The sequence below is a fragment of the Convolutriloba macropyga genome, chromosome 6, assembly GCF_964194025.1.
Source record: "Convolutriloba macropyga chromosome 6, txConMacr16.3, whole genome shotgun sequence".
NCBI classification, from domain to species: Eukaryota; Metazoa; Xenacoelomorpha; order Acoela; family Convolutidae; genus Convolutriloba; species Convolutriloba macropyga.
Genome location: NC_134473.1, coordinates 18,983,559 through 19,010,973, shown reverse-complemented (window position 1 = coordinate 19,010,973; position 27,415 = coordinate 18,983,559). Strand labels below are relative to the sequence as shown.

At 38.5% G+C, this 27,415-nt stretch overlaps 1 protein-coding gene across 5 annotated transcripts in view; it reads right to left on the bottom strand.

Moving 5' to 3' along the window:
- The window catches only part of LOC142341546 (plexin-A4-like), an 83,146-nt gene extending 64,507 nt beyond the window's left edge, over positions 1-18,639 (bottom strand). For 3 of the 5 annotated variants that reach the window (XM_075392562.1, XM_075392564.1, XM_075392563.1), the window contains exons 1-2: positions 16,044-18,638; positions 11,541-11,678 (exon numbers count right to left, since the gene is read on the bottom strand). In XM_075392562.1, coding sequence (XP_075248677.1) covers positions 11,541-11,678; positions 16,044-17,462 — 1,557 coding nt within the window. In that variant the 5' untranslated portion in view covers positions 17,463-18,638. Of the gene's footprint in view, positions 1-11,540; positions 11,679-16,043 lie in introns of all 5 variants that reach the window. The other 2 variants (XM_075392567.1, XM_075392565.1) reach the window with 2 other exon arrangements.
- Positions 18,640-27,415: the final 8,776 nt, after the last annotated feature.

The following is a 27,415-nucleotide window of genomic DNA, read 5'->3' as shown; positions in this document are numbered from 1 at the left end:
TGAAGGCTGATCTGTTACATTTTGATTAAAAATCTGTATAAGTTATTGCTGCCTCTATTAGCTGATCTCAAATAACCTTCATTTAGAGTGACACACACCCATTTGACCTTATCTATTTGAATTAAAGTAAATAAAAGTCAATTTCAAATTGAGGAAGTCATTTTTGAGAGTGAGGTAAGTCAAGTGTGACCAAAAATTTAATCACGCGCATGAACAAAAAAAAACTCGCTCCACTAAGAGCGAAAAATGACGTCACACATGCAATTCAGTTGAAATTGCATGCACGAATGAACAAAAAGTGGCAGTGACGTCATATGGTCGTAACAAAAATCATGGCGAAATAAAAAAAAACATAGCAGGACAAGTCCTGACGTACAATTCAAAGAATTTTCATTGACTAAACAGAAAACAAGACCTAGAACAGACTATGAATGGATTGGAAAAACCATTTAGAAAAAAATCCGATCCAAAAAATCGAAAAAACAGTAAAAATCAAAGTGAAATTGCCGCATGTGAACAAAAAACCACTACCGATAAAGCGAATTTTTGTTCAAACTCCGTATTCTCGCTCTAATTTAAAATTAGAGCGAAAAATTTCACGCCGCAAAACCACTCGCTTTTTCGCTCCACTTTCTGTTTCGGCGTGACCAAAATCACTACTCCAATTTGACTTCAAAAATCATGAAAATGTGTGAACAGATCTTAAAATAAAGACGTTTTTTTTACTTATAATAGATGATGTGAGCTAGCGCGTTTTCTAAGGCACTGCATGTTATTGAAACTTTGAATATCTTCAGTCATAGAAAATGCATAAGTTTATTAATAGCCGCAGAGCGATAGCTGGGGCTATTATTGGCCTTCTCTTGGATTTTTTTACAATTCAAATTCTTTGAATTGTAAAAAAAACCAAGAGAAGGCCAATAATAGCCCCAGCTATCGCTGTGCGGCTATTAATAAACTTATGCATTTTCTATGACTGAAGATATTCAAAGTTTCAATAACATGCAGTGCCTTAAAAAACGCGCTAGCTCACATCATCTATTATAAGTAAAAAAAAACTTTTGTAATTTCGGAGCATACATATGGAAAACAAGAGAAGGTTACTATACGCCTCAAATGCTGGAAAAAAACAACTTATAGCTTGTAATGGTGATAGCTGCAGAAGGAGAGATTAAGCGGGCGTTCTTTGTTCCCTTCTTGTTTGGGCATCTCTGGTCACACTTATTGCCACTTGAAACAAAATAGGGAGGCCAGCAAGGAACACATGTCACACAAAGGTGACGGTGGGTGTATAAATTTTTCTGTAACTCTGGGGGGGGGGGAGGGGGGAGGAGGGGGCATCCAGTTAGAATTTAATGAAGGGAAGCATTCCGTAAACAGGCGCTGTATTTCATAGCATTTCCTCGTTTTTACCGCTTTCTTCTGGCCACAATTCAAAAAGCAGCGTTCATATGTTCGAAATCCAAGAAAATAGAATTTACTTTTTTTACCTTGTCACATATTTCTTCTTTTAATACAATTAAAAAAAACAGCAGTTTTCAATGTAATAATAAATACGAATAGCTTGTTTAATCCCATGCTGTTCAAAAAACTACAACTTCAAGTCAGCTAGACGCCTTTGTGCGCGTTTTCTGCTATTATAAGTATATCCAGATGGTAAACTGAAGAGAGCACTTCAAATATAAAACAAGGGATGAAAAGGCACCAAACGTGGCAGCGGCAAATCTGGAACTGAACTTCCATCCGCGGATGGATGACACAGGGGCACGATAAAATAATGGCAACAAGCATTAAAACAAAAACAAAGCCAGATTGCTAAGTGTGGCACCATTTCCTTACCATCATCCACCATTTCTTCCTCAAGCTCTATTGCGCCTTTACCACTGAGCTCTGGCTCAACTCAACCAGCGTTACCACTTTTTCCCTCTTTCTTCTTTTGCCATCCCCTCCCAATGCCAGAAAAAGGAAACGGGTGCTATAAATAAAATTAGAGCCCACCCCTAACACCACTACATTGTGGCCCTACGCTCTCTAACACCCTCCCCTCTGATACAGCTAGCCTCCCCTCCTGCCCCCCCATCAGGAAGAGGTGGAAAAAAGGAAGATAGAAATAGAGGTTCCCGCGGGACGTGTGAAATATGGCAATAGCGTGGTCTCAAATAGGAGAACAATCGGAGCAATTGAATGGCGTAAATTCAAATCCCATTTATCTCTTTCAAATTGAGAGGCATTCAAGACTGCTTGAAACACCTCCTTATCACTAACCCCCTTTATCTCTGCCGCTCTCTAGTGCACGCAAAACATTACCATAGTGAGAAAGAATAGTTGGAGAGATTGAGGAAGAGAGAGAGAGAGAGAGAGAGAGAGAGCGCTGAAGCGTTTCGCGATAACGCAGACGCCACGGGGGCGAGCTGTGCTAATACTTTGTTTACGCTGCACCATCGCTATTTACTTTAATGAGAACACATCCTTCAAAGCTTTCAAAAAATACATACTGTCTGACTATAAGAAGTGTTTCCCACTCCAGTTAATTCACAACTAAATTAATAACCTCAGCAGGATAGCTTAAAAAATTAAGTTTCTCAGGCAGAGCAAGAGCCATGAAAGGCCTAAAAATTTTAAAAATCTTACGCTCCACATCAAGAATTTATACCCCTGTAAGAGAATGCATAATAACCAGAAAATGACAATAACTGATCGCTAATGCAATGCAATAATTTGATGGCATGTAGTTCCTAATAAATTCCTTCCGTCAACACGGTTGTTATCGCTATCGAAAACTTATCAAAATCCGAGAAATCTATTTGTTGAATAACTTCGAGAGGGGGATAACAACAGTGTGGTAATGTCTTTCATCAACTCTCGTTGCGACTACAACAGTTACATAATTTACGCCAAACAGCAACTGATAAGACTTTTCAACTGATAAGATCTTTTTCCGTCACTCTAAATATGGAAAAAGTGGCGAGAAAAGTGGCGGAGAAATATACTCTGATACCGAAGCAGAATTTCTCCACTGTTTCAGATTTTTAAGCAGAATCTCTCCACTGTTTCAGATTACTGTACTATTTATCGGGCGCTAACAATTATTTCATCGGTAAGTTATGCAACAGTTGGTATTTCAACAAGAGTTTATTAAAAAGAATTGATCATGTTCAGCTCGCAATAAACGAACGACTGATACATATTTTACGCATCAGTAACGGTTTAACCGATGCAACAAAATTCTCAAAAACAATTCTGCTTTTGAAATTAGATTGAGAAGACGTCTCACATGATTCGATTTGTGCACAGAAGATTCCCACATTCTTGTTAGAGAGCATAAAATGAATCAAATTAGTACATTGGTCAAGTTATTGCACGAAACGTTTGTATTCTCAACAAGCTGTAGCAGACTACAACTATTTATCCACCAGTTTCGGACAAAAGAGGGAAATTGAAAACATGTAAATATTCCGAAGGATAAAACATAGGTGCCAGACTGCCGGAACAAATGCGAAATAGACTTGCGTGCAAAACACAGAGATAGAGAGAAGAGTTCAAAAAAAGTTACCGCGGCCGCCCAAGTTTTTTGGGCGGCCGCGGTAACCTTTTTTTTGAACTTCTTTCTGTATTTCTATCTATTTTTTAACTACTTTCTGTATTTCTTTATCTATTTTTCTATCTATTTCTATTTTTTTGCACGCAAGTCTATTTCGCATTTATTCCGGCATTTAACTGTTAAAACTCTAATTCAATCACTGAGGACATTTTTGGGTGCAAAAAGTATGGACAACGGAGAGATTTGAAACCCAATACCCGGCGCAGGAATCAGAAGCATTAACCACTCGGCTACCAGTACCCTATTCTACTGATCTTACATCAGATTTTACTTTTGGAACAGAAAATTTATCAACGCACGCAATTTAGGTCACGCAAAAAGCAAGAATCAAGAATGAAAAAGTGACTGGAAAGGTGAACTGACAGAATGTTCTAGAACAGATGTAAAACAAAAAAGCGTCAGACGCCAAAACAAAAAATACCGCAATATAGCTCCGCTCAGCTACAGCTATAAAATTGACAAACTCCTCAAATAAAAATCTATACTGGATTGTGTTGGATCTTCTCCATCATTTCATCCGGTCTATTTTCCATTTAAGCACACCTCGCTAATTTTAACAGTTTTCAAGATGATTTTTCTTGTATTGCAATAAAAAGTTAATTGTTTCAATGAGAGTTCAAAAAACTATCTCCGGTACAAAAATCAAACTTTCACAGAACATCATTTTCTGATTTCACAGAACAAATCATTTTCTGAGTGGGTTAAATTTTCTAAATTCATTCCCAAAAATAGCAGACGATAACGCACAGTTACTTCATAAAATAATTACATCTCAGATTCTATAAAAACACCCAATAGCGAAACAAAGAACGCAACAGTATTAAGCATTCGGTAGTCCAGCTCAGTAAATTTGAATAATAATGTTTGTGAAAAAATACAGTCGATACGACTGCATTTCTTCACCAACATTATTATTCAAATTGAAACACTTTTTATCTGGGCAAAAATCCTCAATCTATCTGCGCAAAAGCAACAAGACGACTACATCGTCACTGACGCTTCCCATGCCATCTAAGAAACATTTGATGTGAAAAATCTTCAAAAGCACATGCAGCTAGTAAGAGCTTCATAACTATCAGCGCACAAACAAGCTCCAACTGAGAAAAAAATCCAATTGCACAAATATGCACAAAACTACATGTTAGGACAAAAAACCACACATAAGGACAAAAATAACCCAAATGTTAAGTTTTGCAATGTGTCAAACATTTATTCATAAAGCTCAACTTATAAATTAAGAAAAACGGTTTTCCATCTCTCAGAAGTCTTCCAACAGTAGTTGTTCTTGAAAGGAAACAAATTGAAAGTTGTATAAAAATGACAAAAAACTAATGGTTAAATAAAATTGAAAATAACAAGACACAATTAAAAAAACAAAATCTCAGGAAGTTTATTCTGGCATACTGCATTCACAAGATTGAGACACAGTAAACGAAAGCAAAAAAATTTTGTCGATGCTCGCCCAGTGTTGCAGTTCGACTAAGCAATATCCAAAAATACAGGAATTTTTCTGAATTTCTTCAAATATTATTCAACAGTCATTAATAACGATTTTCGAACAAATCTTTCTGCGGTGGAATTATTGGCACAGCTTCAAAATGATACCATTTATTCCAGTCTGGGATTCCTTCAAAAATTGTCCGAACAAAAAATGGGGCTAGCGTGTGGATTTTTTTCAAATGTAACCTGTAGTTTGAATACGTGAATGACAATTCCGAGGTAAAATTATTTCGTTGTCTTTCCTAAGTATTTCAAGAATATGCAAATGAATCCACATTTTTTTGCATTACCAATGCGTCAATCATGTCTACAAGATCATCAAAAGCTTATTATTGAAAAAAATGATTTCTTTAATATTGCGAGCTCATTGCCACACTACAGTTTATAAGAGATCAGAGGAAAGCTCAATTTGAATTAAATCCGGCAAATTGTTTTTTTATCTTAACAATTAAATGCGGCCCTTTACACATTAAAATGCGAAATTCACTCAGTCAGTGTCAAAGCATTTCTATTCAATTTCAAATGAATTGAAAATTACAAGTAATGGGTATTATTTCTTATCCTTTTACGTCAATATATTTTACGTCAAAAGATTTAGAGGAATAAAAATGAAAGATGGCTTTTTGAACACCATGAAATTTGTAAATTTCAAATTCAACGTCAAATAATCATAAATCAGACCTCTTTGCAAGTTTACCAGAGAAAAATGTTAGCAATAATTTTCACAGCGAAATGGAGTTATTTATTTTGCAATGCCGTACTGCATCTGTTGCTGTTTTCTTTTTTTCAGATTCTTTTTTAGAAGGAATTGCAAGAAGGAATTAGAAGGAAGTATCATGACGCAATCGACAAATCAAAACCAACTTTTGCAATTACAAGAAACATTATACAATGGTGAAGTGCACCTCCAAAAGCTACAAAAATTTAGAAAGCTGGCTTTGAAGTTTTTATGTGCGCAACTTTTACAGTCCGGTATGGAAAACAAATTTAAATGATTGTCATATGATTTGTCGCCTCTGTAAACGGAAAACCTTTTTAAATCTTCATAAGCTTGCCAAATATCAGTTTTGCACCATATAAATTCTTCTGGCGTCATATATTCAAACATGAACACTAAAACCATAAATCTTATGCCAATATAGCAAAGCATTACTATGTCAAAATAATTACTAAATTACACCATGAAGATTAAAAAAGTCTTGTTAGCGTTCTCTGAAAAAGTGTACAAACTTTACGTCCAAAAACGGTCATTAAAGAACTGCATTGCTTAGTTACATGTATTAAAACCCTATACATCCTAATTGTTCACCCTTCTCCTGAGCAACCATTACTAATGAAAAGTGCTCTTTTTCTTCATCTCCCATTTACTTGATTAAAATGACCATTCAAGTCAACCTCAGGATACAGCCGTGGATTTAAATACTCAACACTGCTTTTGACAAACATGCTGAGCTTCTGACGGGAGATTTAAAAGGAATCGGATATGTCTCAAAATGTCCCTTTGATCAAAATTGTATTTCGAGTGGGTTTCCTAAAAGCCTTTCTGCAATTAACTGCAACTTCACTTCCAACAAATTCAAAACCAGCAAACACACGCAGAGTAAATCCATTTACAACTTCCCCAACTCATTATGTATTCATTTATCGTGTTTTAACCAGGGCTATCAAATGCCCTTCAATTCGATAAAAAAAAGTGAACTCGATTTTAATCATTTAAATCATAATTTTTTAATTATAAAAAACAAAGCTGATTTCGTAATTTTTCCTCCCCAAAAAGCTCACAACATAAATTCGCCACACAAACTCAAAACTTCCAATTAAAACTCTTTTGAGCGGTCTTGCAGATGTTAACGGTAGATAAAATACAGGCTAAAGGCCGTCAGCTTAAATTATTAAATAAAATTTTTCGAAGAATTGAAACAGAGAACGGATGAAAATTGTTAAAAATTAATTTCAATGGATATCCAAACGCGTCGCAGCTCCAGTTTGTGTCTTTTCAAACAAAATGTCCTTTGAACACAAACAAATTGCGCGATTCCGTTTGAAGTTCAAATGCGCATTGAAACAGAGCATTCAGTCATCCTTTTATCTCACGCTATCCATATTTTCACATCAAATATAATCACTTCGAACAATAATTAAAAGTATAAAGCGTGTAGCTACCAGGTGCACACGTGTGTAGCTCTTGTCGTTTTTGTTTATCACTAAAGGCTCCTGTTATTTACAATCTGTGCAAATTTTTGTTATTGCCTCTTTTGTTTCCCTTCACAAAGCAGCAAAATGGGATTATTTGGACAGCGTTCTTTCTCTAGTTTAAAATCCTCAGACTAAATGTCTTCCCCTTAAGCCATCGCAGTCCCGCAAAAGCGAAACACAATCAACTTCGAACCGCTTTGAACATCAAAACAAACATGAAAAATTTCCATTTTGAACCAAAATCACAAAACTGTTTTCATCATAGCAGTCTTTCATTTTTGAACATTTATTCGACAAGCATGGCGCAAATTGAAGCTTTCACAAATTGAACATACTTCAAGAGAATAAAAAATCTGCAAAAACTGCTGCTGAAATTATGGCCCGACATTTTTCAGACAAATTTTAGCAAAACACTAAAACTAATGAAAAATACGCTCGTGTGTATCATTAAAACACCGGTGTGATATTTTTACACTAAAAAGGAATTCAACACAAATGAAAAAATTAGCTTAAATAAACAAAGGAAGGATTAGCAAATTGTTAAAACAAACGAAATGCTTTCATAAAATTTTACAGACACACGTTTCATATTGAACTACGTCCGTACTAAACAAACATGACATTTTTGTCAATCTGTCATTAAAGCGATCAAACAAATATGGCACAAATGGACAGATTTTTTCATATAGTTGAATGGAAAACAGGGAATTCAAGTGTAAGCATTTATTGACGTCGTTACGTCTATACGTAAAAGCATTTTTTCAAGTAGCAATATATATGTATGTTCTAAAAGTGCGTAAAATGTCAGCTAAAATTGTTCCTGCTCTAAAAAAAGAAGGGGGAGAGAATGATACGTTTATCTGTTTATTCCCCCTTATTATCTGGAATGATACAAATATGATGATTCAGTTTGCGTTGCTTAAGTCAAGCCCCTTTGACAGTAAAAAAGTCACTTTAGTCAAATCTCCGCCCCCTGCAAAACCATAAATACAAGATAAATTGTGCTCGTTTGGCGTCCCCTTATTCCAAGCCAGGCGACTGTGTCTAACACGTCTATCGGGACAGACAGATTAACAAGAAGTCGTTTTAAATCACGCTAATAAAAACCGGCACATTATTAGATTACAGGAGCAACAGAGTGCAATTTTGATTTGCAAAATAACTTTGTCGATTTGCACTCATTCAAGGATATTTACGAGAAATTTCAGACGAACTTAGAACAATATAGCTTTTAAAAAGTACGCCAACAAAAAAGCCTCCTGCATTTGATGCCTAGGTCTTTCCATATCATCCCAATTAACCCAACAAATCGAAACAACTTACCGGTACATATTGTAACAAAACTATGTCCACGACGACATTAAAAACTGGCAAAAAACAAGCTGGTAACAGCGCGTCGAAAAAAACTGCGAGTTTCAACACAAATAGAACATTGATAGGAAAAAAAACCGACTGATGTCGCGCACATTGCTCGTGAACAACTTGCTCGATCATATTGCACATTGGTTCGGCCGGGTATGGTAGTAGCGGGGCAATAGGAAACGAGTACGGTTTGATTTATAAAAAGAGAGAAATCAATTTCCGTGCGTTTTTTTGTTTTACTTCTAGTAGTAAACTATGGCTACTTGAGCTTATAATCTGTTTATAATTCTCTCTGCTTCTGCTTCTAATTATCAATGAGAGAGCATTTAAAATCACACAAAAATCAAGAGCTCACGCGTGATAAAAGTCACTCGAAAAGTCAAAACCATCAAGTGCATAAAAACTAATCACGACTGCAACAATTACGACTGCAGAAATTTCGTTCCAGAGCAATTAAAAAACAGTGGAAAGACCTGTAATCTAAATTTGTCTTGAGAAAAAATATTTCATCTTTGCACGTATTTTAAAAAAAATCCCTGCATTTTTATGTGGCTTCGGCGAAAGCATATCTTTATCTTGAAATTTGACTAATTACCATTTAATTCAATATAAAAATAGCAATAAGATCACGCAAATGTCATCCGCGAAAATAATTAATACTGAATATGAGATACAGTTCCGGTAAAAAGGCCTCAATGGCTCAAATAAATGCGACAAATTTTGTTGAACAATGTATCCTTTTGTATTACGAGACAACCGCGTGAAACTTAGTTGTTCTTGTTTCATGATGGTGAGTGAAAACCACGAATTCCGAAGTCCGCGAGTAGGCATAGATAATATTGCCTTACCACAACAAATTTACTCAGCGGTCCCATTGGTCTGATCTATCATTCTCCTCAAAATTTAGAGGACTTGGATGAATCTTCACGCTTAAACATGAAACGCAAAACAAGTTTTGTTTTGTGCAAGATCTACACAGTTTGACTCATCGTCTTAATACTTTGCACAATCACACTTAAAATTTATTCTGGAGTAATTCTAATCCCGTACATAAACAACTTCACCCTAACGTATTTCAAATCTAGATCACCAATTTACTTCTGGTTAAACTTAAGATCGTGACTTAGATACTAGGATTTACACTGTGAACATTAGTCCAGGCTTACATCTTGAAGCATTTTCAAATCATTCATTTTGAACTCTTTCTTACATGCTTATTAGCACGTTTTCTACCTGATCTAATCAGATCATAATTGCTGGATAGCAAACATTCAAGCCAATTGAAGCTTGTGAAAGACCGTTTGCATAGTTTTGTCAAGTGTGACTTAACCAACAATTAAACAGCTTGGAATAGTTTAATGACATTTAATACGATCATGCAATGTGTGTTCACTGAGACCCTTTTGAGTTTCTGTTGACCAGAAACTTCAAAAGGAGTCATTCAAGCAACTTCAGCGTCTTAAACTTGCTTAAATTCGGCAGAGCAGACAAAATAGCAAACAAAATACACCACGCTGGTCAAACTTTATATCTAACCCAAGGGGGTTTCAGCTGTAAAACCAATTGAATGCTTTGGAACCGTAAAAGCGACTGTCAAACGAGCCGAAACCTTGAGTCAAATTCTTTTGTAAATGTACTTTCATAAAATGTCTTCTTTTTAGTCATCTAAAGTTTTATTAAACAGCTTGTCTTTTCAACCAAACGTTTTTTTTTACAAAAATTGACTTCTTCAGTAAGTTTTAAGATGTTTTTGGTCTACCATAAAGCGAGAGTGATATGTTCTATCATAACAATAGACAAACATTTTCGGCTGAGTCAAGCATTTATTTAGGCTCACCTATTGTTCGAATATCTAAAGACGAATTAAGACTTAATAGCCGCGGTTTACTTATCACAGACACGATTTTCATCTCAAAAGCGAAAGCATCGCTCCCAATTAAAACGAACAATCGACGCTCATAATCGCATATAACTTTCAGTTAAACTTTCTCGCTCAATGAGATTTTACTGAATAGCAAATTTGTTTCAATTGTGCCTCTTGAATCTCAGTTTTCACGTACTTTTATAACTTCAGTTCAAAAACAGTAATAATTGTTCCAACTCTTAGCCGTGCATGAACACTGAGAATATCACCACTTCGTTCACATGTTTGAGCAAATGCTGAACGAAAGAATCGTGATTTAACATACTTTGTTTTTAGTTCAGCCGTGTACAAATTTAGAAGCGGCGGTGTGAGTAATCGCTGCGGAATTTGCACCAAAAATTTACCATTTATAGCTAGCTGGCCATTGATTATATTAAACATATTAAACAGGTGATCAAAAGGCACATTGCGCATAGTAAAAAATAGCATAGCATCAGTTCTATGAAAAGAGTTTAGAAAGCTTAAAACAAATAAATAATTTGGTACAATAGCTTTCCAACTTCAAAAGGCATCAAACTTGAATAATTTTGTCAAGAATTTCGTTGACACCAATAATCTCAACTAAACATTAACAATAAATGAAAATTCAAACCTTGCAACACAAAACTAAAATTATATTCTGTTAGCAAAGTTAAGCTGCTTTTAAAGACTAAAAATGGTAATAATTGTTAGCGAATCAAAAAAAAACGCGTAAATCAAAATCAAATAGGCGTGCATATAGAGTAATTAAAAATTTGATATGATTGAATTGTCAAACAAATTAAATTTATTATACGGTCGTTAGACAACTTTCAACATCAGTGCGAAAAAATAAGTTGAACAATCATTAAAATATGGTATTTTCACCCAAAAAAGGTCTAACGTAAATTTCAACTATTTAAATGCTCTTCATTTGATAGTAAAATGGCGAAATTCCTTGCACTACGGAATAGAAAAACGATGAAACTGATTATGTACCTGGCTTTCGCTGAAGAAAACCGCGAAATTCTTGGCCGTGTTGAATATGATGTCTGAGCTGATTGATGGCCGCTGACCAGTGAATATTGCTGCCTCGTAATACTGATTTGGTGCTTGATTTGTTTGCTTGAAGGAAACCTAAAAAACATCTCTAGTTCACAATCTCCATTTATAAAATCCACAAATCCAATTAAAACAACAATTCGTTGACACCTTTCGGATGAACACCATTGCACCCTATAGGTAGATCTGAAATGATTTCGGCTGAGTTTGTCCTCGTGGAATTCGGTTACGTTAATATAACTAGCCTAGCATTTGGAAGTAACAACATTCTTAAATTCTTGCGCGTCCCATGTATTAATATAGCAGAACGCAATTTAGAGTCACACTCGGTCAAATGTGACCGAGCCAATTCAGGTTTACCTTTGGGGTATAATGACAACGCCGCAGCTCATTTCAAATTAAATACAGAATAAAAGTATAGAAATAACTGAAAAACAGTATACTTCAACAGACATAATACATAAATTAAGGAAAGCCGAATTTATAAATAATTGCATAAGAGGGCCTAGCAAATTAGGAAGACAAATCACAAACTAGAACTTATCGTTGAGATGAAAAAACCTTAACATTACCCTCCATCATCGGCTATCTTATTGATAACCAAATCTAGAAAAAAAAAACTTGTTGTTCTTTCTGACGCAGATGAGACTTCTATCTGATGTTTTATCGGATGTTCTTTAGACTTTTAACGGGTTTTCTCAATGCTATTTTGCCTTTGCTATAAAAAGTTTTGATACTGAGTTTTAGTCGTAACTAAGAATTGTTATTGTTAATCGATTTTGTTGTTCGACTTGTCTCCTGGTGTCATTGTTCGTCTTGTCTCTTGAGGGGGGGGACTATATACTCAAATGGGTTTTTTTTGTTCAGACAATTTTCGCCGATCGATATATTCATCGTAGAGAGTTGAGACTGGTATCATTAGAAAGTTCGTCCAGCGTAAAATATGAAATTAAAAAGATTTTATTTATTTTCGTTTTCTACGGGGAGTTATCGAGGTTTAAACTTTGAGAAAAGTAGAGTGAATACCGTTGTTTCTATTCACATTTTCCGGAATTTTTGCCTAATTTTTTGTTAATTTTGCTAATATTTGTTAAATTCTTTCAGAATAGTGTTGTTGATTTTAAATAACAAAAAAGTATAGTTGACCATTTTGATATAATTATTTTTTTGTCGAAAATTCTGGCTAAATATTTCAAAATTCAGCCTTTTTCATCCAAAACAGCACAAAATAAGTTTTTTTTAGTCCGATTTGATTAAGTTTGCCGGAAGTACAAACCCATACAACACTAATATAATCTTTGTAGACTCAAAAGGGGACCATTCCTACTTCAATTTCTGTTGAGAGTGCTCTGTAATTAAAACTTGGTTGTTTTTTACTATCTTTACTCGTTGATTATCAAAAACCAAGAATTTATTTTTGAATTATTAACTAAAAAACTATCTGTATCAATAACACTCGAAAAATTAGGTGTTCCTAATGGACAAAAAGCATTATAAGGGCTAGTTTACCACCAACCTTGGACTATTACAATCCAAAAATAAATCGGATTGTCATCAGTCGGTCTTTTTTAAAAAAAAATTAATCTTTTTTATATTAATTAAAGAACAGAACATATCAAAACAAAGCTCCGGAGTGATAGGTCCAATTGGCTTCCTAAGCAGCTCCAAGTTATTGCATTTAGTTTTTTACTTGAAAGCTTATGGTCGTTATGACTTTTCAAGTAATTGATTTTTAAATAAATAATTTTTTAATGAACTTTTCCTCATTTTTTTCTTAATTTGGTCAACTTGTAGATTATTGTCAGCACAGCAAGAATGCTTCTTCTTTCTACTGATCTAAAATTTAATCTCTATTGCGGTTTCAAATCTAAAGTCATTGTTTTCTGGCTTCGATACTACTTTCAGAATTGTTTATTTTTTAGCTATTTGCCCATTTTTCATGTTTTCTAGTTTTTTCACATTTCACAATATTGACAGTTCTCATATCACATTATTGGCATTGGACATAAGACACAATTGAACATATTGAAGCCCTGAAAAATATAGATTATCATTTCAACGGCTTGGACACTTTCTGGAAGAATTTAATTGAATTTTTTAATTTTGTCTTTAACTGTCGTTTTTACTTTGTCGTTTTAGTCTTACGAAATTTCCTGTATAATGACAAGTTTTATAGGCTTTTCAAAAAAAGATGCACTGATATGCTGATACTAGTAGATAGCTGATGGCTTTCATAACTTTGAAAACAATTGTTTTCCAAAATATAAAAAAAATTAACTTCACAATTTTGTTCTTTTTATTGTCTTTTTGATACCTAGTCTTGATAATTACAGGTCAAAATGACATTATTGGTTTCAAGGGAAGGTGTTAAAAGGGATTGCTGTCACAAAATCTAATATTTTTGAAGAATTCGTCATGAAAAGTAAATTGATTTGATTTTTGTCATATTTGACGCTCTTTTTGAAGACACAAGACTTATTCTGGATAAAGGTCGGTCTCAAGACTTCCTTTGGACAAGTAAACGAGCCAATTTAATTATTTCATTTTGTAATTAATGGCTTTCATGACTTTGGAAGTAATTTTGTTCCCATAAAAAAACAAAAGTACTAGTTAACTTTTCCCCTCTTTTCTTATTGTCTACTTATTACCTAGTCTCATTAAAGAAAGGCCACAAACTACCTTATCGGTGTTTGAAGAAGTCACAATCGAACATATTTTTGAGGGCCGCAATATGGTTTTGCGGCTTTGATAGCGTTTTCTGTCAAGTTCTGATTGAATTTTTGTTTTTGTCTTTTTGTTGTTCTTTTTAGCCGCAAAAAAAATTGAATATGGTTAGGTCTTAATTTTCTTTCTATAGAAGCGTTGGTAATTGTAATTATTTGGGATATTTTACTTCATTTCGAATAGTTTTTATATCTTTGAAGTGAGTTATTTGCTTTAGAGGCTATCTTTTCGTTCATACACCAACTTCTTTGAAAAATACTTGAATTTTTGAGTTTTTCTATCTGTTCTACATTTGGTAGACAATTATGCCAGATTGTGGATGAGCGGGGTCGGAACCTTATGTACGGTCGCACATTACCGAGCCTCCTTGTTAATGTCTGTTCACAAAAACACAAAGCATTGGAGCCATTAAAATAATAAGCTGTTGAATAAATTTAGAAAAAAAATAGTTGACAAAACTGACAAACATAGTTTCACAAACCGAGATAAAAAACAGCATTCAAAATTTATATACTTTCAAGATAAACGCAAAAATACCATCAAATTCAATCAAAAAACGTCAGACAGCAAGAAAAATATGCTTGATATAGAAAGGCATATGTAGGTCAACGCAGGCAAAAAAGATCAAATATTTAAAAAAAAAACAGAAATAAGTAAAAAAAACATAAAAGTTTCTCTCTAGCTTCTTGATGTCAATGTCTTCATAGCCAAAGTTGTAATTGTAATATTGACGCAAGCAGGCAGCACCAAGCTCAAAAAACATTATCGAATTGCCCTGAGGAAAAATGAAAATGACTTCTAAAATTCCAATAACTTCAACCAATAACCAAACGAATTCCGTTCGAATTTTTCTAAATTATGTATGCTTATCCCTATTTAAATCTTTCCCGCTTAAATTTACAGAAATTAACTTCCAGGCAAACAAAATCTCTTTGAACGTATAAAAGGAAAACAGAGACAAGTATGCCAAAAATGTAGGATAAATTAGCCAAAATTTAAAAAAGTTCTTGAAGCCAATGTCCCCAAAGCAAAAACTTTTAATTTAAATATAATTTTTTAAATCTCCATGCATTTTATTCAATAGATTTTAAAAAACGTCCTTCTTTTGAAACTTTTCACTCACAATTAACAATGCTGCTCTTTTCCTACAGAAATAAGAAATTTTTATAATATTTTATGGCGCAACATCGAACTTTTTTTAAAGGCTATTTTCATCACTTGACTCAGTCGATAAGCAGTAAATAAGTTGTTAACAGCAGTTTATTAAAAATTTTAGGGTGGCCAAATTTGCAGCCAATGTTTTTTAGGTCAAGTTTTAGAGCAACAACCAAAACACAATTTTCAGTTCAAAACTGCTCCTTAAAAAGCGGTTGATTGAATAAGTAATGACTAACTTATGCTAAAACCTAAATGTAGAAAACATCTAAGCACAGTCCCCATTTAAAACGAAACAATGCTCCAAAAAAAATTAAGATGGTTGAACAAAAACACAGTAGTGACCTGGATCGCGTGACTGCATTGTTCAACAATTCAGTATTTAACCTAGAAGTATTCAATTTACTCGCTAATTTACTCGTTAGTAGGTGTAAATCTATTATTCAACACAAAAAAATTCAACTCTTTGCTTAACGTTATGCTACGCACGTTAGGTTACAAAATAAAAGTGAAAGGTTTACAAAAGTAATCATTTGAGTTGAAGCTTCAAACTAAACTAACCTTTTTGAGTTTTCCTTGGCCAGTTGTAAGTAGAATATTAGCAAAGTCGTCAACAGCCATAACAGAAATACCCGTAAGAAGTTCGTCTTTATATACCATAATCTCTGTACCAGTAACTAAATCGTCGGGCACTTTGCCCATTACGTTTTCGGGGTAACTACTCAGCATATTGAGTTTCGTTGCATCTGCACTTTCGTATGGTTTAACTAATATCATCTCTTCAGTTAGAGTATCGTCAAAATATTTCTCACAAGGTGAGAGTAAGCCACCGCCCATTCCTTGTTGACCAATTCCTTGAAAGCAATTCGTAATTACTTTTCGGAACATTTCATCTATTTCAGAAATGGAGAATCCGCACACAATCGAGGGTTCATAGCCCAAAGCACTGGCACCTTTATCGGTGGGCTTTCGAAACACACCCATTAAAATCTCAGACCTTCCAGAAATCGGGGTGCCCAATCTGCTTTTCAATCCTGGAGGGGGCTCACGAACGAGGGTAACAGCCGACGCAACCAGGTATTCGGTTCCCGAGGAATCTTTGCACGTTAACGGGATCTCAGAATACGTCAAAAGCAACTGAGAGTCTTGTCTGCTATATCTACCAATTCGAGTGCTTTCAACATCGGGACTGTCAAGTTTTAGGAACCCTGTTTCAACGATATAGACGAACATTCCGACTGTGAACACGTTCACAATTTTGATCTTTTTCTCGTCCATGTTAATAGGTTTAAAAAAGGACCATTTCTGATGCGAAGAACTGAAATAATGAGTTGATAGCAAGCGGTTGGTTGGTGTTAGATCTCTAACACTGAATAAAAAGTCAATTTGGGTAGGAGCTTTTGAAACTACAGACGGCGCGTCGCATGCAACTATGAAGACGTTGGAGCCTTTATCGTCAGGATATGTGATCCCCTTGCAACGAATTTCAGTCGAGCTCCGAATGACATGTTCTAATTGTACTGGATCGGATTCTTTAATCAAATCAGAAACATTATTACTTTTGAGTGAAAAACAAGAGCCAAGACCGACATTGCCACATGCAATGAGTTGTTGATTTGTGGAGTCCAACATGAGGAAAATGTTAGCATTGTCAACTTTAGCAGAATTCTGTTCTCCACATCGGTCGTTTTGACAATTGGAGCTATCACTACGAGGCCCCGTTTCGAATAGGTCTTTGACTCTTAAAGAAGAAACGTTCAATTGGAGCACTTGATTTGTTGTTCCAACATAGAGTGTTTCCAATCCATCGTATTCTATATTCTGAATTTCGATATTGGTATCGCCTGTTGGAAAAAATTGGGCTGTTGGGTCTAAAGCTGAACGCTGTGTAGCAACACAACATATAAGTAACGATAGAATTATCGAATGATAAAATTGCAAAATTCTAAATTGTCTATTAGATTGTGTAAACAACTCCATTATTAAAAAAGAAAAGAGTAAAAATAGAATAATGCTTCTGTTTCTTCTAAAATATTAAAGTCACGTTAATGAATGCAATAAGTTGTATTTTGACAAATCTGTTATTGTTCTTTGACAAGGAGTGACCATTATAATTGAAGCTTTAACTGTTCCGTTATCATAATTAACCTCGTTAAGGTTCCAAATAAACCGTGCGTTTCAGCCGCTCTAATCGAGTAAACACAAACGAAACATAGTAACTCACTTAGTGAAACTGAAACGTTGTTTGCGTTGAATTTCAAACTGCAATAAACGCCCGAGGCTTCGTGACAAATGCTATGAATACTTCAGTGTAGAAATATTATACCACTAAACGCGCGAATATAGTGATCAACGCAACATTAAAAATTGTCAAATTTTTAACCGCAGTTTTCCGTATTACAGCGCGATAAAATTATTAAATGGGGTTAACAACTATATTTAAGTGCAATCACGCAGCGAGATCTCAGATTATGAAAATTAAAACGTAGTATGTCAGAAATGAAGCGTAATATACAAGAACATATAGATAACTGGGGCACAAATAGCTTCGATAACTTTCACATTAAAAGGACAGTAAATGACATTTAGGATGCGCGCTAGGCAAATTGCGGAAAATTAAATATCCATGGACGAGTAGATGAAGCGGAATGAAGGAAAATTTGTTCAACAACAAGGAATGTTTGCAGGCCAGCTTTGTGGTTAATGCTTTTTTCGCGTCCGGCTGTAGTAGAATATAATGTTTATAATTCACATATACATATCAAATACACATGCATCTAAAATGAAACTTGAGATTTTAACAACCGAAAATTTTCAGTTTAAATTTCCTTTGTTTTCTCAACATCAAATGTAGTGAAAGGTGGATATAGTAAGATAAGTGATGATTTGAAACACAACTAAGCATATACTTTACATAAAATTAACTAATGTTAAGTAACTGCAAAAACCGCAAATTTAAAATATTGTGAGGTTCACAAAGAACGGCTATGCTATATTGAGAAATATCTTACGTCAAATGAGACGGAATAGGCGAAAAATTGAATAAAAAGAAGAGAAAAAGTCCACAGTTAGCAAACCAGACTAAAAACTGAAGATACAATAGCGAACCGGACTATCTCGTACGGCGTGGTTTTAAATTTAAGCTTAAATAGATAGATTATTCAGCGCTGTTCAATGCGTTATATTCAACACAAAAGAAAGCAGTACGTGTATAGCGGCTGCGGCAACTTCATTGGCTGAAAATACAAGAGAGCGAATTCCAAATTTATAGCCTTCTGAATTATCCAGAAGTTGAACTCTGAATTAGGCATATCTGAACGCAAAAATATCAAATAGTTCTTATATGAAAACATGTAAACAACCAGACGGATAATTCCTGAACTAACTCAAAATACGTCGCCATTTCCGTCGTGCATTTGACAATAACCATTAACCAAGTATGACGCCAGTCTTAAATCACAATTTCTGACCACGACATAGCCATTTTGGGTATTGCCGAGTTTCCAAGTTTTTATGATCCCTTCAAAATAATAGAAGAATACGCTCATAGTGCCCAGCTGTTTTAATATACTTTGATTTGTTCACATATAATAAACGAAATGCTGGCTCATGGCCAAGGCCTTTCTGGCTTTGCCAACTGTTAAAGGGGTTAGTTTCACCACAGCTAGCCAAGGAAGCATTCAAATTCTCCATTACCCATGGACAGAAGCGTGAAGGGCAAATCATTCATTAACATTAAAAACACCGTTTTTGCACAGCGATAATTTGTTTGAACGAAATACGACCTAAACTGCGTTATTGAATGAAATAAGACCTAAACTGTCTTCGACATTCGCAGAAAGCCTAACTCATGTCGATGCAAAATTGGGTTTAAGGCAGTATTTTGGTTGGAGTCTTTCCCATTATAGCCCCCCCCCCCCCATCACCATAGTAGTCCGATAACATATACCCCCCAAAAAAATCATGGTAATTATACCATAATGGGGGCTATAATTTCGTGGGGTGGGGGGTTTATAATGAAAAAGACCCGTTTTTTGATGTCTGTTAATTTTGCGAAACGATGAAATGATGCAAGATAAATAGTGTCATGAAAAACTAACGATTGAGCGTTTCTATGATTGCACAGCAGAGACATACCAAATTTTTACTTGAAATTTTCAAAAAGAGAGGAAGGCCAAACAGACGACCCAAAAGATAAAAATCAATTAGACATGATTCCCTTCAAAAAATAAATGAACATTTTCACCGAAAAAAGGATGGTAAAAAAATTTTAACCTAAATTACAAGGGGTGTTCCTTCTGCACCCTTGGGCATATTCCCGAAATGTCAACTACTACAGTTGTTAGATTCGGAAAGAATATGGCACTCACTTGTTGGCTAAACAGCAGTTAGAAGACGAAATCCCAGAAAAATTTACGCCCCCAAGCGCACATGCTAAATATCAAATATTTTGTAAATTGGGGTAATAAAACAGGGATCTTTCCCGTTTGTGCCCCCCCCCCCCCCAGCTTAGTACATATTATTTGCACCCCCCCCCCCCCACCCGACGCGCCATATTTTTACATGATTTACTATATAATCGCACGTGCTGTGTAATTGGAGGGCACACAACGTATTGAGGGGGGGGGGGGGGGGGCATATAACGTACTGGGGGGGGGGGGGGGCACACATTACGTACGGGGGGGGGGGGGCACATCACGTACGGGGGGGCACATAACTTACTGAGGGTTATAGCTCTGTTTACGATGTATTTAATCAATCGGTAGCTATGCTCGCCAGATTTGACATAGACATCAGGAAATGCAGACATCAAGAGTAGATAACCGAGCTGAATAAATGCCGGCAGTGGAAAAACACTACACATAACCTCGAAGCACAGAGTTACCGGAATATCTTCGGTCAACAAGAAGTGAAAAGCAGTATAAAACAAAGCTGAATGCTTTATTTGTTTCACAAAACGAACGTAGGAGCATTCAAAGGCTATTCTTATTATTATTAGGTAGAGAACAGTAAGTTTTATTTATACAAAAGTTTTTACTTCATATCTATATTAAAAAAAATAATCAAATCAAAACAAAACAGTTAAATGGAGTGCACTGTAAAAGGGAACTCTCAAGAGTACCTTGAGCATGCAAAGTTAATCTACAAAAACTGGCAATTGACTCTAGGGAGTTCAACCATGATCGCTCAAAATTTCCTTACCCAAAACTGTGGGGTTGACAAGTTTTCGGTCCCAACGTTCCAAAAATTACAGTTTTGGCTTTCTATTTTTCACAATTCCTGTTTTTTAAATTTGCTTTTTATTTCTGTTATACTGATGGCTCATGTTTCTGTTCACCAGTGCCGTTACCAATTCCCGTCATGTTTTAGATTTAGGAAAAATCAACATAAAAAACGGGCGCCAGTTTAATTACTGGTCTGTTTAACCCTCCTTGTGCCATTCCGACCATTTCTGATCCAGCAACCTAATCTTTCAACTTAGCCTAATTGTTGTCATAAACTGATCAAATAATTTCCGGTTTGAATACCCTCCAAAAAAACTCCCACGCCTCAACATCAGAGGATGACGAAGAAGGCGCAATCCACTACATCGAATGCTTGGACCCTGCACGTGAGGAACAGTGCAGCAAACAAAAGTCAAGACAGGGGATGTGGGAAGCGAACAGAGAGGCCGAGGCCAATCGTCTGGGAGATCTGCACCCTATCAAAACCACGAGGGAAACCCGACTCCCGTGGGAACTCAAAGGCGTTCAAAGCTGCTTGCACAGAGCTTTTGTGGAACCCTCCATCAGCGAACGGGTTTTTGAGTGCTGGACCGGGTACTCCTGCCCACCTGTCCCAGTTACTAATAAGGGCGGGAGATGTTGAGCTCAACCCAGGCCCAATCTGTGATAAACAGATCAAGAAGGAATGGAATGTCTTCTGTAATTACGGAGCATGGGTGCACCTGAAATGCACTAACCTGACAAGCGTCTCGGACTACAAGGAAGGTAATGCATGTAACATCTGTTCATGGTGCGAGGGAGCGAGAAGGGAAGAAGACCAGAACCAGGAAGGAGAAGTGAGCCCACCACCGACAACAATGTGTCCATTTGCGGAACAACCGGAAGACGAGGTGGCCCACACCAATAGAGAGCGAAAGAAAGAGCGAAAGAAGGAAAAAAGGAAAAAGAAGAAGCAGCCAAACGGAAGGGGAAGCTGAGAAACACCGTGGTCTGGACATGGAATGTGCAAAGGGCCAGAATCTCTTTTCCGAGAATGAACAGGTTGGCGGAGATTCTGAGAGCCATATCAAAATCAAGTGCGGAAGTAGTCCTGTTAACAGAACTGAGCGAACCCGACAGCAGGATAACGTGGCTAAAAGCAAAAGACGTATACGGAGTGCTAATCCACAGCGGATGCAGCGCTGTTTTCCTCAGGGAGGAGTGGGAAGTTGACTGGAAAGACCAAGGAGGTAAAAAGTGGTACGGAGGGAGAAGCACGGCAATTGACGTAAATGGTATAAGATGGGTACCAACATACCAACCCCTATGGCAGAGCAATAGAAATGAATTTGAAAGCTACCGTGAGATTCTATCGAACTTGGTGACAAGATGTGACAGAAAGACCAAGCTAGTCATTGGTGGTGACTTTAACGCTAGCGTGGGATCCCCGAGATGAGGGAATGTGACTCAGCCACGGGCCCTTTCGGCCACGGAAAGACAAATGCAGCCGGCCGAGACTTAGCAGAGTAGTGCCACTGTCAAAATTTGGCATGGGTGAGAAATGATTATCCAGACGCGTGATCCCCCGAGGGTGGAACGAGAGGCGAGGAAGGTCCCCAGTGTGAATTGGGATGCCCTCACAAACCCAGAGAAAGCAAAACAGTTCAGCGACACAGTAGATGCAGAAATGAAGGGCCTAACAGCAACAAGCGACTGGCCTGCTCTAACGAAGTTAATGAACAAAGTGGGGAAAGATGTCTGTGGTGCGAAAGACAAGACCTCCATAAGTCCGTGGATAGACGCTCACACAGATGAGGTGGAACGGTACCAGAGGGACATTGTCGAACTCACCAAACAGATAAAAAACGCAACAGGATATGAAGAGATCAAGCTCAGGATCAAGAGAGAAAGTCCGAGCGGAATATAAGCTAGCGAAGAAGACCTGGGTAGACGAGTGGTGGTTAGATGTCGTGAAAGAAGCCAAAGTAGCAGATTGGAAGGGCGACATCAGGACCATCTATAAATTGCTTCGAGCCGTGGGGATCAGAAGTCTCCAAACCATCCAAGAGGAGAAATTCTCCCCAGAGGAATTTAAAGAACATTTCATGAAGGTCTCGCTAGAACGCTATTAGCGGGATGCCAGCAATATAATGAGAACGGCTGAAAAAACAACGAAAAGAAGTTACCCTGAAGCCATGGCTGCTGGGAAGGAAATGGAGCGGGACATCACCTTCGAAGAGTTTCTAGAAGAGCTCGGGAAAATGAAGGAAGGAGCCCCTGGCATTGAAAATGTAAGAGTGAGTGCGGTGAAAGCAATGAGCACTGGAGCTAAGAAGAAACTCTTCTCTAGCATGCTGAAACACCTAGACTCGACTCCAATGAATGGTCAGAAGAGACCAAGGAAGGATGGGTGATCCCTCTCCATAAAAAAGGGGCACGCGACAAACTGGACAATTATCGAGGTGTGTGCCTGTTGCCGCTAATTAGTCGAATAATTGCAAGAATTTTTGTGTCACGGATAAGGAGACGGTCGGAAAAGATCGGAGCCCCGGGGAGAAAACCAAAATGGATTCCGTGAAGGGAGGTCTACCTGCAACGCCACACAGACCATCCTCAGAGTTGACGAAGAGGTCAAAAGGGTCAAAGGCCCCTGTAAAGAGATGAGGACGGATCAGCCCTGGGCGGTGCTGCTAGACATCACTAAAGCGTTCCCGCGAGTAAACCGACCGTTACTGTGGAAAATCCTGGAAAACCTCGGCATGACAAAGAAAGTTCTGGACCTCATGAAAAGATTGCACGAGGAAACCAAGTACAGAATAAAGCGCAGAGAAGGACTAAGTGAGGCGAGGCAGCCCGAGAGAGGACTGCGCGAAACAGATGCCACCTCACCCATTCTGTTTAACTTGTACCACGACCAGTCCATGAAACTAGCCTCGGAAACCAGTCACGAATCCTCTAGGAGTAGTGGCAAGGAATGCGGCCTCAGGTGGGCGTGGGTCCCGGGGGGATCCCCGAGATGAGGGAATGTGACTCAGCCACGGGCCCTTTCGGCCACGGAAAGACAAATGCAGCCGGCCGAGACTTAGCAGAGTAGTGCCACTGTCAAAATTTGGCATGGGTGAGAAATGATTATCCAGACGCGTGATCCCCCGAGGGTGGAACTAGAGGCGAGGAAGGTCCCCAGTGTGAATTGGGATGCCCTCACAAACCCAGAGAAAGCAAAACAGTTCAGCGACACAGTAGATGCAGAAATGAAGGGCCTAACAGCAACAAGCGACTGGCCTGCTCTAACGAAGTTAATGAACAAAGTGGGAAAAGATGTCTGTGGTGCGAAAGACAAGACCTCCATAAGTCCGTGGATAGACGCTCACACAGATGAGGTGGAACGGTACCAGAGGGACATTGTCGAACTCACAAAACAGATAAAAAACGCAACAGGATATGAAGAGATCAAGCTCAGGATCAAGAGAGAAAGTCCGAGCGGAATATAAGCTAACGAAGAAGACCTGGGTAGACTAGTGGTGGTTAGATGTCGTGAAAGAAGCCAAAGTAGCAGATTGGAAGGGCGACATCAGGACCATCTATAAATTGCTTCGAGCCGTGGGGATCAGAAGTCTCCAAACCATCCAAGAGGAGAAATTCTCCCCAGAGGAATTTAAAGAACATTTCATGAAGGTCTCGCTAGAACGCTATGAGCGGGATGCCAGCAATATAATAAGAACGGCTGAAAAAAACAACGAAAAGAAGTGACCCTGAAGCCATGGCTGCTGGGAAGGAAATAGAGCGGGACATCACCTTCGAAGAGTTTCTAGAAGAGCTCGGGAAAATGAAGGAAGGAGCCCCTGGCATTGAAAATGTAAGAGTGAGTGCGGTGAAAGCAATGAGCACTGGAGCTAAGAAGAAACTCTTCTCTAGCATGCTGAAACACCTAGACTCGACCCCAATGAATGGTCAGAAGAGACCAAGGAAGGATGGGTGATCCCTCTCCATAAAAAAGGGGCACGCGACAAACTGGACAATTATCGAGGTGTGTGCCTGTTGCCGCTAATTAGTCGAATAATTGCAAGAATTTTTGTGTCACGGATAAGGAGACGGGCGGAAAAGATCGGAGCCCCGGGGAGAAAACCAAAATGGATTCCGTGAAGGGAGGTCTACCTGCAACGCCACACAGACCATCCTCAGAGTTGACGAAGAGGTCAAAAGGGTCAAAGGCCCCTGTAAAGAGATGAGGACGGATCAGCCCTGGGCAGTGCTGCTAGACATCACTAAAGCGTTCCCGCGAGTAAACCGACCGTTACTGTGGAAAATACTGGAAAACCTCGGCATGACAAAGAAAGTTCTGGACCTCATGAAAAGATTGCACGAGGAAACCAAGTACAGAATAAAGCGCAGAGAAGGACTAAGTGAGGCGAGGCAGCCCGAGAGAGGACTGCGCGAAACAGATGCCACCTCACCCATTCTGTTTAACTTGTACCACGACCAGTCCATGAAACTAGCCTCGGAAACCAGTCACGAATCCTCTAGGAGTAGTGGCAAGGAATGCGGCCTCAGGTGGGCGTGGGTCCCGGGGGGATCCCCGAGATGAGGGAATGTGACTCAGCCACGGGCCCTTTCGGCCACGGAAAGACAAATGCAGCCGGCCGAGACTTAGCAGAGTAGTGCCACTGTCAAAATTTGGCATGGGTGAGAAATGATCATCCAGACGCGTGATCCCCCGAGGGTGGAACTAGAGGCGAGGAAGGTCCCCAGTGTGAATTGGGATGCCCTCACAAACCCAGAGAAAGCAAAACAGTTCAGCGACACAGTAGATGCAGAAATGAAGGGCCTAACAGCAACAAGCGACTGGCCTGCTCTAACGAAGTTAATGAACAAAGTGGGAAAAGATGTCTGTGGTGCGAAAGACAAGACCTCCATAAGTCCGTGGATAGACGCTCACACAGATGAGGTGGAACGGTACCAGAGGGACATTGTCGAACTCACAAAACAGATAAAAAACGCAACAGGATATGAAGAGATCAAGCTCAGGATCAAGAGAGAAAGTCCGAGCGGAATATAAGCTAACGAAGAAGACCTGGGTAGACTAGTGGTGGTTAGATGTCGTGAAAGAAGCCAAAGTAGCAGATTGGAAGGGCGACATCAGGACCATCTATAAATTGCTTCGAGCCGTGGGGATCAGAAGTCTCCAAACCATCCAAGAGGAGAAATTCTCCCCAGAGGAATTTAAAGAACATTTCATGAAGGTCTCGCTAGAACGCTATGAGCGGGATGCCAGCAATATAATAAGAACGGCTGAAAAAAACAACGAAAAGAAGTGACCCTGAAGCCATGGCTGCTGGGAAGGAAATAGAGCGGGACATCACCTTCGAAGAGTTTCTAGAAGAGCTCGGGAAAATGAAGGAAGGAGCCCCTGGCATTGAAAATGTAAGAGTGAGTGCGGTGAAAGCAATGAGCACTGGAGCTAAGAAGAAACTCTTCTCTAGCATGCTGAAACACCTAGACTCGACCCCAATGAATGGTCAGAAGAGACCAAGGAAGGATGGGTGATCCCTCTCCATAAAAAAGGGGCACGCGACAAACTGGACAATTATCGAGGTGTGTGCCTGTTGCCGCTAATTAGTCGAATAATTGCAAGAATTTTTGTGTCACGGATAAGGAGACGGGCGGAAAAGATCGGAGCCCCGGGGAGAAAACCAAAATGGATTCCGTGAAGGGAGGTCTACCTGCAACGCCACACAGACCATCCTCAGAGTTGACGAAGAGGTCAAAAGGGTCAAAGGCCCCTGTAAAGAGATGAGGACGGATCAGCCCTGGGCAGTGCTGCTAGACATCACTAAAGCGTTCCCGCGAGTAAACCGACCGTTACTGTGGAAAATACTGGAAAACCTCGGCATGACAAAGAAAGTTCTGGACCTCATGAAAAGATTGCACGAGGAAACCAAGTACAGAATAAAGCGCAGAGAAGGACTAAGTGAGGCGAGGCAGCCCGAGAGAGGACTGCGCGAAACAGATGCCACCTCACCCATTCTGTTTAACTTGTACCACGACCAGTCCATGAAACTAGCCTCGGAAACCAGTCACGAATCCTCTAGGAGTAGTGGCAAGGAATGCGGCCTCAGGTGGGCGTGGGTCCCGGGGGGGAGTTTCCCCAGTATTGAGCCAAATAGAACTCTGCAAAGCAGCCAAAGTGAGCCCTTCGAAATTGTTGATGCCCTCTTTTGCATTTGACTCGACTTTACTTGGGTTGCTGGAAGAATTGGCGAGCGGGAAAGAAGTCATCAAGGCCGAGATGCTCAACTTTGAAAAGAAATGCCACAATGGCAAGGAAGAAGTAATTGCTTTCGGCTGCGAAGCCTCTGCGAAAACCCGCATACTCGGCACTATGCTAGGAAAGAAAGAAGACCGAGCTGCGAGGATCAAAAGAGGGTACACAGCGTGGACAAAAATTAAAAGATGGTTTTGGAGATCGTCCTTGAAAAAGCGAAAAAGAGCCCTCAGAGTACAGGCGGTATTTGAGTCAATCATATTGTTTGACTGCAGTGCGAGAGCGTGGTCACACAGAGAACTGCAGATATGCCAAGCATGGTAGACACATGCTACAGGTTTGCATGAAACAATGGCCGAGGCCTCCCGAGGCTAAGAATGGAAAGAGAAGGAACTAACAGCTTCGAAATTAGGCACCAGCTGGGAGTACAATCGATCAGAACTAAAGTGGAAACCAGAGCCTTAGAG